The 13,230-nt window shown below is 40.3% G+C and overlaps 1 protein-coding gene across 2 annotated transcripts in view; it reads left to right on the top strand.

Moving 5' to 3' along the window:
- Positions 1 to 13,230, top strand: part of LOC146472678 (dynein axonemal heavy chain 1-like) — a 74,385-nt gene that overhangs the window by 21,420 nt on the left and 39,735 nt on the right. For both annotated transcript variants that reach the window (XM_085119417.1, XM_085119416.1), the window contains exons 12-29: positions 205 to 407; positions 986 to 1,283; positions 1,727 to 2,038; positions 3,084 to 3,224; positions 3,546 to 3,923; positions 4,514 to 4,582; positions 4,837 to 4,995; positions 5,734 to 5,913; positions 6,652 to 6,789; positions 7,602 to 7,682; positions 8,175 to 8,257; positions 8,600 to 8,801; positions 9,143 to 9,240; positions 9,913 to 10,018; positions 10,566 to 10,679; positions 11,244 to 11,393; positions 11,611 to 11,697; positions 12,335 to 12,441. In XM_085119417.1, coding sequence (XP_084975543.1) covers positions 205 to 407; positions 986 to 1,283; positions 1,727 to 2,038; positions 3,084 to 3,224; positions 3,546 to 3,923; positions 4,514 to 4,582; positions 4,837 to 4,995; positions 5,734 to 5,913; positions 6,652 to 6,789; positions 7,602 to 7,682; positions 8,175 to 8,257; positions 8,600 to 8,801; positions 9,143 to 9,240; positions 9,913 to 10,018; positions 10,566 to 10,679; positions 11,244 to 11,393; positions 11,611 to 11,697; positions 12,335 to 12,441 — 2,906 coding nt within the window. The remainder of the gene's footprint in view (positions 1 to 204; positions 408 to 985; positions 1,284 to 1,726; positions 2,039 to 3,083; positions 3,225 to 3,545; positions 3,924 to 4,513; positions 4,583 to 4,836; positions 4,996 to 5,733; positions 5,914 to 6,651; positions 6,790 to 7,601; positions 7,683 to 8,174; positions 8,258 to 8,599; positions 8,802 to 9,142; positions 9,241 to 9,912; positions 10,019 to 10,565; positions 10,680 to 11,243; positions 11,394 to 11,610; positions 11,698 to 12,334; positions 12,442 to 13,230) is intronic.

The raw sequence follows: 13,230 nt of genomic DNA, 5'->3' as shown, positions 1-13,230 counted from the left end.
AAAACCTCGATTAAATTCTAATCATGGATTAGCGTTTATCGGCTTTCGAACAACCGAGCCCAGGATTAGATAACTATAATCTTCTAAAACAACTTCGCTATTTCTTCCTATTGCAATAGAATACATAGCTGGAGCGCTCAGATAGCGATTTTATTTACGTACGTTAAGAGAGACACGCTGAAACGATTGTTTTTCATTCTGTAGGTCTGTGACGAGTTCAAAACAATTGCCCGAGTTTTGTATGATAAACCAAACAGCATAGAAGAGCTGGCAGAACAGAGAGAATACATGAAGCAGATTCCTGAGCAACTGAAGAAGAATCAGGAGCTGATTGATAAAGCCATGATTGACTATGAACTTATCGAAGAGTTTAACTACAATATTTCAGCTGAGGATTTCAATGCTAAGTGAGTAGGCGAGGATTATTTGTCTAATAATGAATGAGAACTGTACATATTTTTCTGTACCCGGTTGCTCAAAACGTGACTGCTCTTGTCCAACATTACCATCAACTCAAAATTCAATTTATCTGGTAAAGACTTTGGGAAAGTGGCCTTACTGGGGTCATTCTAGACATGGTGTCACCGTTTCTCCGGCTCCCCCCATTACCCCTCGAACAGTGATGATAAACAAAGAGCTATCAATACGTAGCCTGTGAGCAAGCTCTCGGTGGGTGAGGAGGGGGGTAGGGGCTGGGGGATGGGGGGTAGGTTAATAAGCAACTTGTAGCTACGATGTTGATGTTATTGAGGGGTAACGAAAAACACAAAAAACTTTAACAAAAAATGTTAAGTGTCCCAAACCAAACTGGTAAGATTGTAGTGCCAGTCAGGAGATTTGGTTCTGACAGATAACACAAATGGTAAAGATTCTGCTGCAAGAGTTTGTCAATGAAGCTGCTAAATTTGCAAGATCGATTTTAACCCTGGTTACTCCTTTAAGGAAATAAATGAGACTCAAAGAATGAAACTTTAAACTCAATCAGGTGGACATGTATCGGATGGCCACATAAAATCCAGCTCCAAATGGAAGCAACAGAAGCCAGCCTTGAAGCAGACGAAGAGAGGTTCCAGAAGAATCTGCTAGCAGATCAGAACACATTCCAGGACCGACTGGATTCACTCAACATGGCTGTAGCAGGGTTTGCTGCTCATACTGACATCAGTAAAGCTCATGAAGTGGCCAATGAAGTGCGGCGACTTACGAAACAACTCAAGGAATGCCAGACCCTTGCCTCTACTTATAACAACAGGGAGAGGTTGTTTGGCCTCCCTGTGACATCTGTAAGTTACTTTCGCTGTAAAGTTCTAGAAACGCTTTTCCATTTTATTTTGCAGTAGTTTGATCAAGTTACAGAAGAGGTAAATGCGTTTTCAGACAATAAGGAGTAACACTAACAGTAAAATTGAAGTATGAAAGTGAGGTCGTTTGTTAGCAACTTCACAGAGTTCTTTCCTCCAAAACCAAAGTAGACTTAGACATCCAAAGACTACATTATCTACAGCTTTTTGGTAACAAATGCATGCTCAAACTCTCGCATCAATTGCTGTCTAAGGGTATAGGATTTTAATTGTTTGTACTCATAGGGTACTGAAGAGTTAGGGATGCAGTAAAATGTTGGGCGCCCATGCCAGCACCTTGTGGGTCTTCAAGTATCTGACTCTTTCTTAAGCAATTGCCTTTTTGTATGTTAACCACCATGCATGTTATTTTTAATTTCCAACAGTATGACAAGCTGGGCCGGCTAATCAAGGACTTTGAGCCATTTAAAAACATGTGGCTGACTGCATCAGACTGGCAGAAGTGGTATGACAGTTGGATGAACGATCCTCTGACGACAATTGACGCGGAACAGCTGGAGCAGAATGTGAACAATGCATTCAAGACGGTCTTCAAGTGTGTGAAACACTTCAAGGAGATCCCTGCATGTCAGGAGGTGGCCATGGAAGTGAAGGAGAAGATTGAGAACTTTAAACCTTACATTCCTCTCATCCAAGGGTTAAGGAATCCAGGCATGAGAAGCAGACATTGGGAACAAGTAAGATTTTTAAACTTCTTTTTAAAAACAATTGTTGACAAATTCTTGTCCGAATCATTAACTCTTCACAAAATAGAGTGGCAAGCGTGTTAGTAAAGTCGCACAAGAGCCTAGGTGGCCCACACGACCGGAGCTTAGCCCGGTTTCAGTAGCATGAAGCAACTGGGAGTATTGCTACTCCCTCCTGGATGGGATGTTAGTCCATCGCAGGGTTACCCCAGCAGTATGTCACCAGTACCCATTTATACACCTGGGTGAAGACAGACAATGTGGAGCAAACTTTCTTATCTAAGGAAACAGCACAGCAATGAAGAGACCAACCTGGCCTCGAACCAACGACCCTTCAGATCCTCTGACCGTCCGATCGAAAGTCTGACGCGCTAACCACCACACCACCGCGCCTCCAAGCATGTTAGTGATTGTAGTGAATTGTGGAAAAACTGGCATAAGAGCCATCGATTGGTCTCTTTTAATTCTTCAAAGTTAGTGGGTTTAAGGGGAAGGTGAAAGATTAAGAGCGTATCAGTTCTCTTGTGTCTGTTCCTGTATAGTAGTATACGGTATTCTTGCTCTTTTGGGACCAATACCTTTTTCGGAATGAACAGAATAGTATGTCGTTCATTCGGCCCCTGATAGCCAAATGAATTGAATACAATTTACTCAGAGTAAGAGGAATGGTGTCCATTTGGGAAGATTTTTGGTTTAGTCGGAATAGGTAGAATTGTGTTCTGTGTATTCTGTCATTCCTTAACCGGAATGAGAATATCGAGAGTTTTCCGAAAGAATGCATCCTAAACACCAGTATTTTTCTGTTTTCAGTTTTCATGAAACGTTTTTCTAGTATACCATTCTCCAAGAGGTATATATTGGAATACAATAATATCTGGCAAGGGAAAAAAAAAGAAAAAAGAAAAAGGACGAACAAATGAGTGAACGAAAAACGCGGTGTTGAAAATGTAGTACAGGATATGGCATTGTCTGGCTGCTTCCAATGCCAGCAAGTACTTTCACGTTTTAATAAATGCGTTGACTTCTGTTTTTGCAGTTATCCAAGGAACTTGGTTTTCCCATTGTGGCAAACGCACAGCTGACATTCACGAAATGCCTGGAAATGAAGTTACAAGATCACATTGAGATTATTGCTAAAGTAGCTGAGATTGCTGGCAAGGAATACTCCATTGAACAGGTACGTATATGCTGAACATCTAGGTTACAAGTCTTGGTTGTAATAATTTTTTGAGTAAAGCTCTAGCGTTCGATAAGCAGACAGCTATTTGATTTAACAGAGGTGTGACACTGTTAACCCATCTTGAAACATTAAGTTACAATCGTTGTTGAAAATCTGTCTTGAATCTTGATCCTCCGCGATTCAAAACCATCTCTGTTCCTTTTTGATCCATTTTAACCTCCTCGGCACCCTTTTCCCAAAGTGTAATTTTGTTTGAAAAGTTTCCGTTGATCTGGAAGGCGCCACCATTTAACCAAATGCTGTATTATTTACCACCAGGCTCTTGACAAGATGGAGTCCGAGTGGAAGCCAGTTATGCTCGAGGTCATGCCATATAAGGAAACAGGCACGTTTATCATGAAAGTCAGCGACGACTGCTCGCAGCTATTGGACGATCACATTGTGATGGCACAGAGCATGTCTTTTTCACCGTACAAGAAGCCATTTGAGGAGCGTATCACCACGTGGGAGAGTAAGCTTGTGATGACACAGGATGTCATGGATGAGTGGCTACAGTGTCAGAGGCAGTGGCTGTATCTGGAGCCCATCTTCAGCTCAGAGGACATAAACCGTCAGCTGCCGGTGGAGAGCAAGAGATACCAAACCATGGAGAGGATATGGAGGAAAGTAATGAACAGTGCTAAAGGAAATCCTCAGGTAAGTGATCTCATTTTTAGTTTCACTTGGGCCAAGGTATTTCATCAGGTACATCAGTCAGTCTTCGTAGAAAGGTTTTATATGTGGGGTTTTGAAAATAAAAAGGTATTTATATAGCCACCAACTCTCAGGTATTTTGCTTGAGTCAACTTCGTATGCCTGAGCCACCAATGTGGGATAGCAGTCCTCATATACACAGTCGTTTTTCTTGCAATATGCCATAATCGCCGATGCAAATTACTCTTAAGCTGTATTTAAAGGGGACTCTTTCAAACGAATCCATCTTGTTTTGAAACTGGGTTAGAAGCTGTGTTCGGGGATAGCTCGGAAATCCTCGCTTTGTTCACATTAATTCCTGGACATTTCGAAACTGATGTGATCTACGCGTACAGATATCCTCGGAAGTTCCGGCCCTTCATAGATGAAATTCTGACGCATCAGAAAAAGTTGATGGTCAACATACAGAGAGTAAGCTTGGAAATACAAGGGCGATGCTTGACCCACGCACTTGCCAATGAGGTAACGAGAGAACGAGTTTGTTTAAAAATATATTAAGAGTACTCCTGACAATCAACATTTGTGTTTTTCAGGTGATCTCCCTTTGTCCAGATGCCCGACTTCTCGAAAGTCTTCGTGAATGCAACAAACTTTTGGAACAGGTAACCATCACATTTCTTCCAAGAGTTATTTCAGTGTCTCTGTAGCCTGCCACACTACTGCGTGCCAGGCTATTTCCTGAAAAAGCACTCGCGGAAAATTGTCGATCGCTGCTCACCTACATCATTTTTTTTTTGCTGCGAAAGTAGGAAGTTCAGTTTTAAAACTCTTGATGCATGAGCGACATGTTCTCAAGTCAGAAAGGTTGCCCTACTGTGGTATGTTGTAACTTTGTGATGTGGTTGTTTTATAACAGGTTCAAAAGGGACTCAGTGAATACCTGGAGACAAAACGAACAGCATTCCCAAGGTTTTATTTCTTGTCAGATGACGAACTTCTCGAGATTTTGTCGCAAACCAAAGACCCAACTGCTGTTCAGCCTCATCTGCGAAAGTGCTTTGAAAATATCGCCAAGGTACGTTCCTGTTACATAAATGTTACATATTTCTCCACACGTAAGTAAACAAACGATCACATTCTCTATTTTTATAAGAACGTCTAATCAGTTTTCGGCCGAGGCTGAACCGAAACTGAATGTTCTTATTTTTTGCATACCTGAAACGTTCATCGTGGTATAGAATTTTCGAAAACCAGTATGAACGTGAACAGGAAACCTAAAAAAGGTTATTATGTTCTGTATCATATCAAATTCCTTTGACATACGTGCATGTTATTACTACAAGTGTTTATATTTCTGTCGCTCGATGCAAAAACGGGTGTAGAACTGAATAAAAATGCTTTATTTCTTAGTCTCAGCTTGGGTATGTTCTTAGTATTTTGTTAAAATTTTGGTCAATCTTAGCCTCTATGTTCTGATAAATGTTCTTGTAAAAAGATTCATAAAAAAGAGTGTAATTTTGAGCTATCGTTTTAAACTAGGATGACTTACAGTACATCATGACATACATATTTCTCGTTATACTATAGACAACTCCTGGACATGAGCGTTTATAAGATTAACCCACCGATTTTTTTTCCTGCCAGCCCTAATGGATAAACGTACTGATCATGTGTTCCAATAGTTATGGCATAACTTGTCAATCTCGGGCGTAATCCTCTGATACACTACACATATGAAGGCTCGATTTCGCTGTTGGTAGATTAGTGATGGCGTTTTAATCATACAATTTATGTTCTACTTTTTGTTTCGCAGCTTTCATTTGAAGAAGATCTACGCATCTCGTCTATGTTCTCTGGCGAAGGAGAATGTGTTCCATTCAGCAACAAGCTCTACCCCACAGGAAATGTAGAGGACTGGCTGTTGGAGGTGGAAAATACTATGAGAGGAAGCTTGCGAGAGATTTTAAACAGAGCTTTGTTAGCATATGCTGAGGTATTGTTACACATCTATTACGTTGACAGAATTCTTTTATACCTATCCAGTGAATATAGTCGAGGTTAGGTTTCTGTCCAGGCGTAATTCTAGGGTAAGAGGACCTTGCTTAGGCACGCTGTGACATTGCGTCGCATCCGGTGAAAGATCGCTAGTTCTAGCCAGTTCATGCTACAGATTCTGGCGTTAAGCCCTGAATGTGTTATTTGAGTTATATGTAATTCCTCCATTTTGCTATCCTCTGTTGATGGTGCCTTTCAACCGTAGGAAATGTGTCGATATTTCACGTAAACGTTACTTTTACTTGCCTTATGGGAAAAACGTACGTCAAAAAGTATATCCCTCACTACTGTTTTTAGAGCCGCACTTTGATGTTCCACGAGTTCAAAAATGTGGGCTAACAATGGGGTATAAACTATGTACGTTAAATACAAGTTATCTCTCGACAGCATCAGATGCTACCTAGAACTTCCATTCTAAGGACAATATTATAATCCTCTATGCGATGTTTATATATTGAAAATTAATGTTATAGAACTTAGGACTTAATAACTTCAAACGTTTGCTGTTTTAAAATTAGCAAACAATTCAGTTTTTGTACATACTGCGCACACTTACTGTCAGAGTAGAAGGGAAGCAGTGTAGTATCCCGCATGTAGGTCTCCCCCTACGGGAGGTTTGACATTACGCATGGTAATCCCCAGCCACCCCACTCATGTTACTAGTGTTATTTGCCAGACTCCTCGTACCGAGTGGGTGTTACAGTGGCCTGGTCAGGTGGTTATTGCTGGCTGCCAGACTCACTGGACAAAAGAAGTGTCTGAAGCGCTGCTTGAAAACAAGATAGACGAACTTTACAAGGCGTTGATGGCACAGGTACGTTCATCTTTGCTCGTGGGAGCGCAGAACGTTTTCACTGTTGAAGAGGATTCAAAATTCAACTGTTGTTACGATGCGGGTACTTGATGACTGACAACTTGAATGGAAAAGTCCGCTTGTGTGAGGCTCAGTGTCCCGTTCCAGTTCACTGTCGCACGCTCCCAACAAAAACGGGGAGAAAAATCAGTTGTTGCAAAAAAAAAAAAAAAAAGAGCTCTCTAGAAAGTAGTTGCTTTTATTTGAATAGTCACGCTTCTGCACTTAAGCAACAGATTCAAAAGTTAGAACCAGCTTGTACAGCGTAGTAAACAGCACCACAGGAATGTACTGCTCAGTAGCTTTCATTTGAATGGTCAGACGTTTTAGGATTTCATCCATAGATTCCAAATTTTAAAATACATTAATATATTCAAGGTTGTTTTTGTGAGTGAAAGGGTTAAGGAAAGCACACACATCTTTTGCAGGCAAACAAATAGAGATGCTGTGAACCTTGAAATAGCTAGGTACTTGAGGGGAGTACTTAAAAACACACACACACACACACACACACACACACACATTCTAAAGGACAGATTTTACAGTTGTCGACGGAAATGATGTGGAACCGTGAGTGAGTTCTATATGTATCTCCAGTGTCCTGATTTATCGGAGCAGTCATTTAGTCCCAGCTAACGTTATCTGTACTTTCTAACGGCATCACACTGTTCTTATTTTTGTCGCCCTTATGAGAATTACGTCTGTCATGAACAGTGATCATTTCATTTCTGTATAAGTGATTTTCCTTAGTGTTGTATTGTTTTCTTCCTCAGCTCAATGATCTTGTTACCTTGGTGAGAGGAAACTTGTCGAAACTTGCGAGAATGATCCTAGGAGCTCTTATTGTGATAGAGGTAAATGTTTGTTCGACTATTAAATGCACACTTCAGGGCTAGTTCAGGCATACGACAGCGGTTTAAGAGGAAGCATACACCAGGGGAGGTTTTCCACATGCTATGATTTGGACTACTATACTTATGCTCGAAATTATCATCATTTTGCTCCATGATTCTTATAACAGAAATTCTAACGTTTGTCTAAACTGTTAAAGTTGCATTAATTACGAGCTAACTGATGTGGTAATTTTTTCTTTCAGCAATTTAACTTATCAAGCCTTGTCAACGTTTGTTTACTAAACACATAAGCAAGGCCTCGATATGACAGCCGCGGAAGCAGATCTCTTCGTTTCTTCTATTGCGCTATCCTTCCATCCCTCAAAAATACCAAAATTCCTGTAATATTTCAATATAACTTTCCAAGCTCTATGCGAGCATTTGTGGTGTGCACTCTTCTTAGGCAGCACGGAAACCGAAAGGGTGTGGTTAATTGTATTAATTGATTCCTAGGTCCACGCTTGTGATGTGGTAGCGAAGATGATTGCAGAAAATGTGAAAAATGTGAATGATTTTGAGTGGATCAGCCAGTTAAGGTAGGTCTGCACTGACCGAATTGTGACATGACTTTGTTAAACGGTTAGTCGCCGTCTAGGTATGCTTAACTTTTAGAAAGCGATTATACAGAGTGAGAGACCCGGCTTCATTTCTTCAGTAGCTTGATCAAGAAACTAAAAGGATGCTACCATGGCTAAACAACGGCAAACAGCTACTCCTTCAAGTGACGCAAGGGACTTGTAAACTTAAAATAGCAGTACCCTGACTAGCAATGGAAAAGAACGTAATTTTTTTCGTTCAATAATTGAACTTGCTTTTTTCCTCCACGTAGTTTTAAATTAACGTTCCAGTTATCCTTTTAACGTATCACTCAATCTCAGGTACTACTGGGAAGAGGACATGGTTATCCGCGCAGTGAATGCACAGTTTGACTATGGTTATGAGTACCTTGGTAACACGGGTCGGCTGGTCATCACCCCCCTGACAGATCGCTGTTATCTTACTCTAACTGGAGCATTGCATCTGAAATTCGGAGGGGCACCTGCTGGGCCTGCAGGCACGGGCAAGACAGAAACAACAAAGGTTAGTGAAGGAGTTGTTAAAAGTAGTGCCGTGTTATCTTAAACACTTGTCGTCTAGTTGTCATCTTGTTGTCATCTAGTTATAACGGAAAAGTCGGGCGGTTAGAGTGTATACATTGTTTTATGCCGAGAACAAATTGTTATCCAGAGTCGGTAACTTTTGTATTTATGTTATTATGAGGAAACATTGTTTGGGAAACTCTGTTTGCCAAAACATTCCTTTCATTCTAATTTTGCGTCCACAGCAAAAGATTCCTGCGTGATCAAACGGACTCAACCGCAAGAAAAGAAAAACAAAGACAATGAAGTGCTAACTGCTTTATTTTTCTGTTTTGTTTGCAGGATTTAGGCAAAGCTATGGCAGTTCAGTGTGTAGTATTCAACTGCTCTGACCAGCTGGATTTCATGGCCATGGGAAAGTTCTTCAAGGGTTTGGCTAGGTACAGAATGACGGTATTTTTAATTGTTTTTTATTAAGCATTATGAAAAAATGTGGAATGCTGTAAGAGAGAACTTTATAGTTGCGCTGACAATTGTATATTGCTTCAATTTAATTTTGTTTACCCAACTTCCTTCCACTTTGTAGTATTCTAGAACATCTTTCTTTTTCGTATTGTGATGACCACAGTTCGTTTAGGAGAGCGAGAAATAGTTTGTAAACTCTCTTATAGGGCAACGTACAGGAGTATGTCAACAGAGAGATTTAGAATCGCGTTTACGGTAAACAGCAAACATGAGATTCGCGGTTATTTTTTCTTGCAAAAGTGAGTACATAGATGACAATAGTGCAAAATAATTCTGACCTTTCGTGTTAACACAAAACTACTCTATTTTACTGAGAAACTGACAACAATGAGCGGCAAATGAAGGATAAACACGGTCACGTGGTCATTTCTTCCGTTTGCAGTTTGCCGTAGATCTCTCAAGCAGAGGTAGACTCTCAATATATTATGTGTTTTCACGTCAATGGTTTTCAGCCATTTGCATCTTTTTGAAGGGCTTGCTTTTTCCATAAAGTGATTTTCAATGGTAGATGGAGATGATACCACAAGTTGTTTAGGTAAACTGAGTGGTAGCGTTACTCTACTGATCGTATTTGTTGTTTTGTTTAGCGCCGGTGCTTGGGCGTGTTTTGATGAGTTTAACCGTATAGACGTGGAAGTATTGTCTGTGGTGGCTCAACAGATTTCAACCATTCAGCAAGCTTTAGAAGCAAGGGTTTGTACAACGTTTCCATAAATGCTGAATTTCCTGTACTTAAATTTAAATTTAAAAAAAAAAATGTAAGATGAAACTGACACGTTGTTGCAATCAACCAGTTTACTATAGAGGGTGGCTAAGTTAGAGTAAAGTAAATCCCAAATGTCATTGTCAAAAAGTGAAAGCCAATAGCACCGCAAGAGTTGCTGGACAGCTCACATTGTAAGGTTTCAACTAGGCGACTAGGGATTTTATTCTAGAAAAAAACTGGTTAAGACCATATTTTATTGGCATCAGCCATTTCAAACTCGGCTGGATTTAGCTGGGGTCCAATGAAAAGAACATATCAAAGCACATTCTTTAACACGTCATGTTTGTTGTTGTTGCTCAGTTCTTGTAAACCACGGTTATTGCTAATGAAAATAAACATAAAACAAGAGTTTTTAAAGTTTGTAAAAAGAGTTTTATGTCGACTAAATGCCTTCTGTTTTGAACAGAGCGCACAAATCTCAGTAGAGGATGCCCTTATTCATCATTGTTTAAATCATGTACCTTTTGCTTGTAGGTTGATAGGTTCATGTTTGAAGGAGTCGAACTCGCTCTAAAACCGTCATGTGCTGTGTTTATAACAATGAATCCTGGGTATGCAGGACGAACAGAACTTCCAGACAATCTAAAGGTATGAATGTCGAGCAGGTCAGGTAAAGAATGCCAACCTATCTGTGAAAGCCCCGTTGGTTCCTGAATTCGCTTGTTATAAATGTTTCTTGGAGAAAAAGAACACTCCATTATTAATGTGAGCAACGCTAGTGGGTGTCATTCAATCTTGTGTAAAGGAAATCAGGCCCAGAAGTTGCCAAAAGGTAGCTAACGATACCACAGTCGACGGCACAGTTGCTAACGATTGCTAGAAATTGTTCTGATTTCACACTATGATATTTAACCACACTGCAATCAGCGGTAAGACTACTAACACCATTTCTATTTCCTTGTACCATATTATTTTCTGGCCGGCGACATTTTCATCAAAGCGCAGTATCGGTAATAAGGGTAAACTTGTGAAAAGAAAATAACATACCGCTGATTTTCAGTTTAAAAGATGCTCAAGGGCCAGGACGAGAGAACTAATACGAAAAAAGCTCAATTTTAAACGCTGCAGAATATTAAGCATTGATGCTTGGATAACTTTTAGTGTTTGGTGATAATCTTTACGTTGTGTAAGCGTATTATTGTGTTCCTCCAGGCCCTGTTCCGTCCTGTCGCCATGATGGTTCCTGATTATGCACTGATTGCTGAGATCAGTCTGTTCTCGTTCGGTTTCTCTGAAGCTAAAGCTTTGGCCAAGAAGATCACCACAACATTCAAGCTCTCCTCAGAACAGCTCAGTTCACAGGTTTGTGTTACCTGATTTGTGTCACGTTTTATGTTTAATAGCAGGTGTTATTACTCAGAGATACATGTATTACCAACTTACACTTGAGTTACCTTGAGTTATTTAGGTGTAGGACGACCATAGGAAATAGATTGGTAAGGATAAGAGAGCACAACGTTCTCCTGTTACAGAAAGACCATTATTTAACAACAGTATATCTAACTGCGCTTATTTTCAGGATCATTATGACTTTGGTATGCGTGCTGTGAAAACTGTAATTTCAGCGGCGGGAAATCTGAAGAGAGAAAACCCAGAGATGAGTGAGGTAAAAACTGTAGTTGTATTTTCTCTTATTTAGCATCGACGCTAACAGATCCTAATAGAGCAGTTTCAAAGCAAAACCAAAATCTGGCCAATGACAAGTAATGTAAATAATGAAAATATCAGAAATTGAAGAAGCAAAAAGTATGTATATAAAGACCATGCAACGCAGGGAAATGTAGAACGCGAAAGCATAATTGGTTTGTTTTTGCACCAAATTTAGTTGAAAATAAAGCCATAAAAAATAGATTGACTCTCAGTGTTGGGGTCGTTGCGCGATTTCTTTTAGCGAACAACAGGCTATTCTTCACATGCTCAGAGACCCACACCCCCCAAGTAGTTTCTGTAACGTGACACGACCAGAGGTATTACTATTACCCCCACCCTACCCAGATGGAATGCACGTCTATCGCAGGGTTCCCTCAAGCACATTGTTTGGTTTCCTTGTCGGTTTCCTTAACGTCCGCTGGTACTCATTTAGACACCTGAAGAGTGTTAGATCTCAAGCCTGTCCACTAGCCAGTAGTAGCCTTGGGCTAATCAATGCTATCATAGCAGTTATTCCTTCGAAAGCTGCTCTTAAATTAACCGGTATATCATGTTGCTTCCTCGTCAGCGTGTTCTGTTCTTTTCCTTTCTAGGAACTGATTGTCCTTCGTGCCATTCGAGACGTAAACGTACCGAAGTTCTTGCAAGATGACTTGAAACTGTTCCGTGGAATTGTGTCTGATCTGTTCCCTCATGTCAAGTAAGTAGCTGTGTATATGTTGTATATCATAAAATGGTGGGTAAGTAGCTGTGGCTTACTGCGCTACAAAATGGTGATCATCTCTGTGCGCTACCATTAGCGAGGGATTCTCGTACGAGGTCTATACATACCAGGTTTTGGGGAATGGACTCTGCTGGAAAAAATCCATCAATCTATGACATTCCCTGTATCCGTTTTGCTGGAGTTTCACTTGTGAGGTTTTTTTTTTAAAGATATCATCGACACTCAACAGATTATCCCGAAAAAAAAAAAAAACTTCACGCAGTGTTTATTCTAGAGTTCGGAATTGTGAGCGCAGTCTACTGGCGCAAGTTCGTCAAACGTAGTGAACATATTCTTGTCAAGGCAGCCTATACTTCCAGTGCAGCGAAGTTTAGTGAATACATCGCACTTTTGAACGCTATAGTTTGCTTCCCGTTTTGCGGCTTCTTTTTCTGCAAGCCTGAAGTAGTTCTACTAGAAATTTAATCTACCATTGGAGCAAATTACCGTTAAATCTGATATTAAATATGAGAAGTTGAAATATCTTGGTCCATATGTCACCAAAACAGGCCAACTGAAAACTGCGTAGGAGCCTCATTAGCCAGTTTCCAAAATAAACGCTGTTCGTGGGAGCTTGTTAGGTCTAAATAGTGTCGGTGTAATATGAGTGGAGTAGATCCTAACACACAAGCTTTTCTTTAAAAAGAGCAACCGACTTTTAAGGTCATGGTTCGAATCCTTTTCAAACTTTAATTAGGCTTCTTTCCAGGCACCAAATAAGTTTCT

The sequence above is a fragment of the Pavona decussata genome, unplaced genomic scaffold (genome assembly GCF_977016875.1).
Source record: "Pavona decussata unplaced genomic scaffold, jaPavDecu1.1 SCAFFOLD_98, whole genome shotgun sequence".
NCBI classification, from domain to species: domain Eukaryota; kingdom Metazoa; phylum Cnidaria; class Anthozoa; order Scleractinia; family Agariciidae; genus Pavona; species Pavona decussata.
Note: the sequence above shows the minus strand (reverse complement) of the source record. Positions and strands in the feature narration are given on the sequence as shown.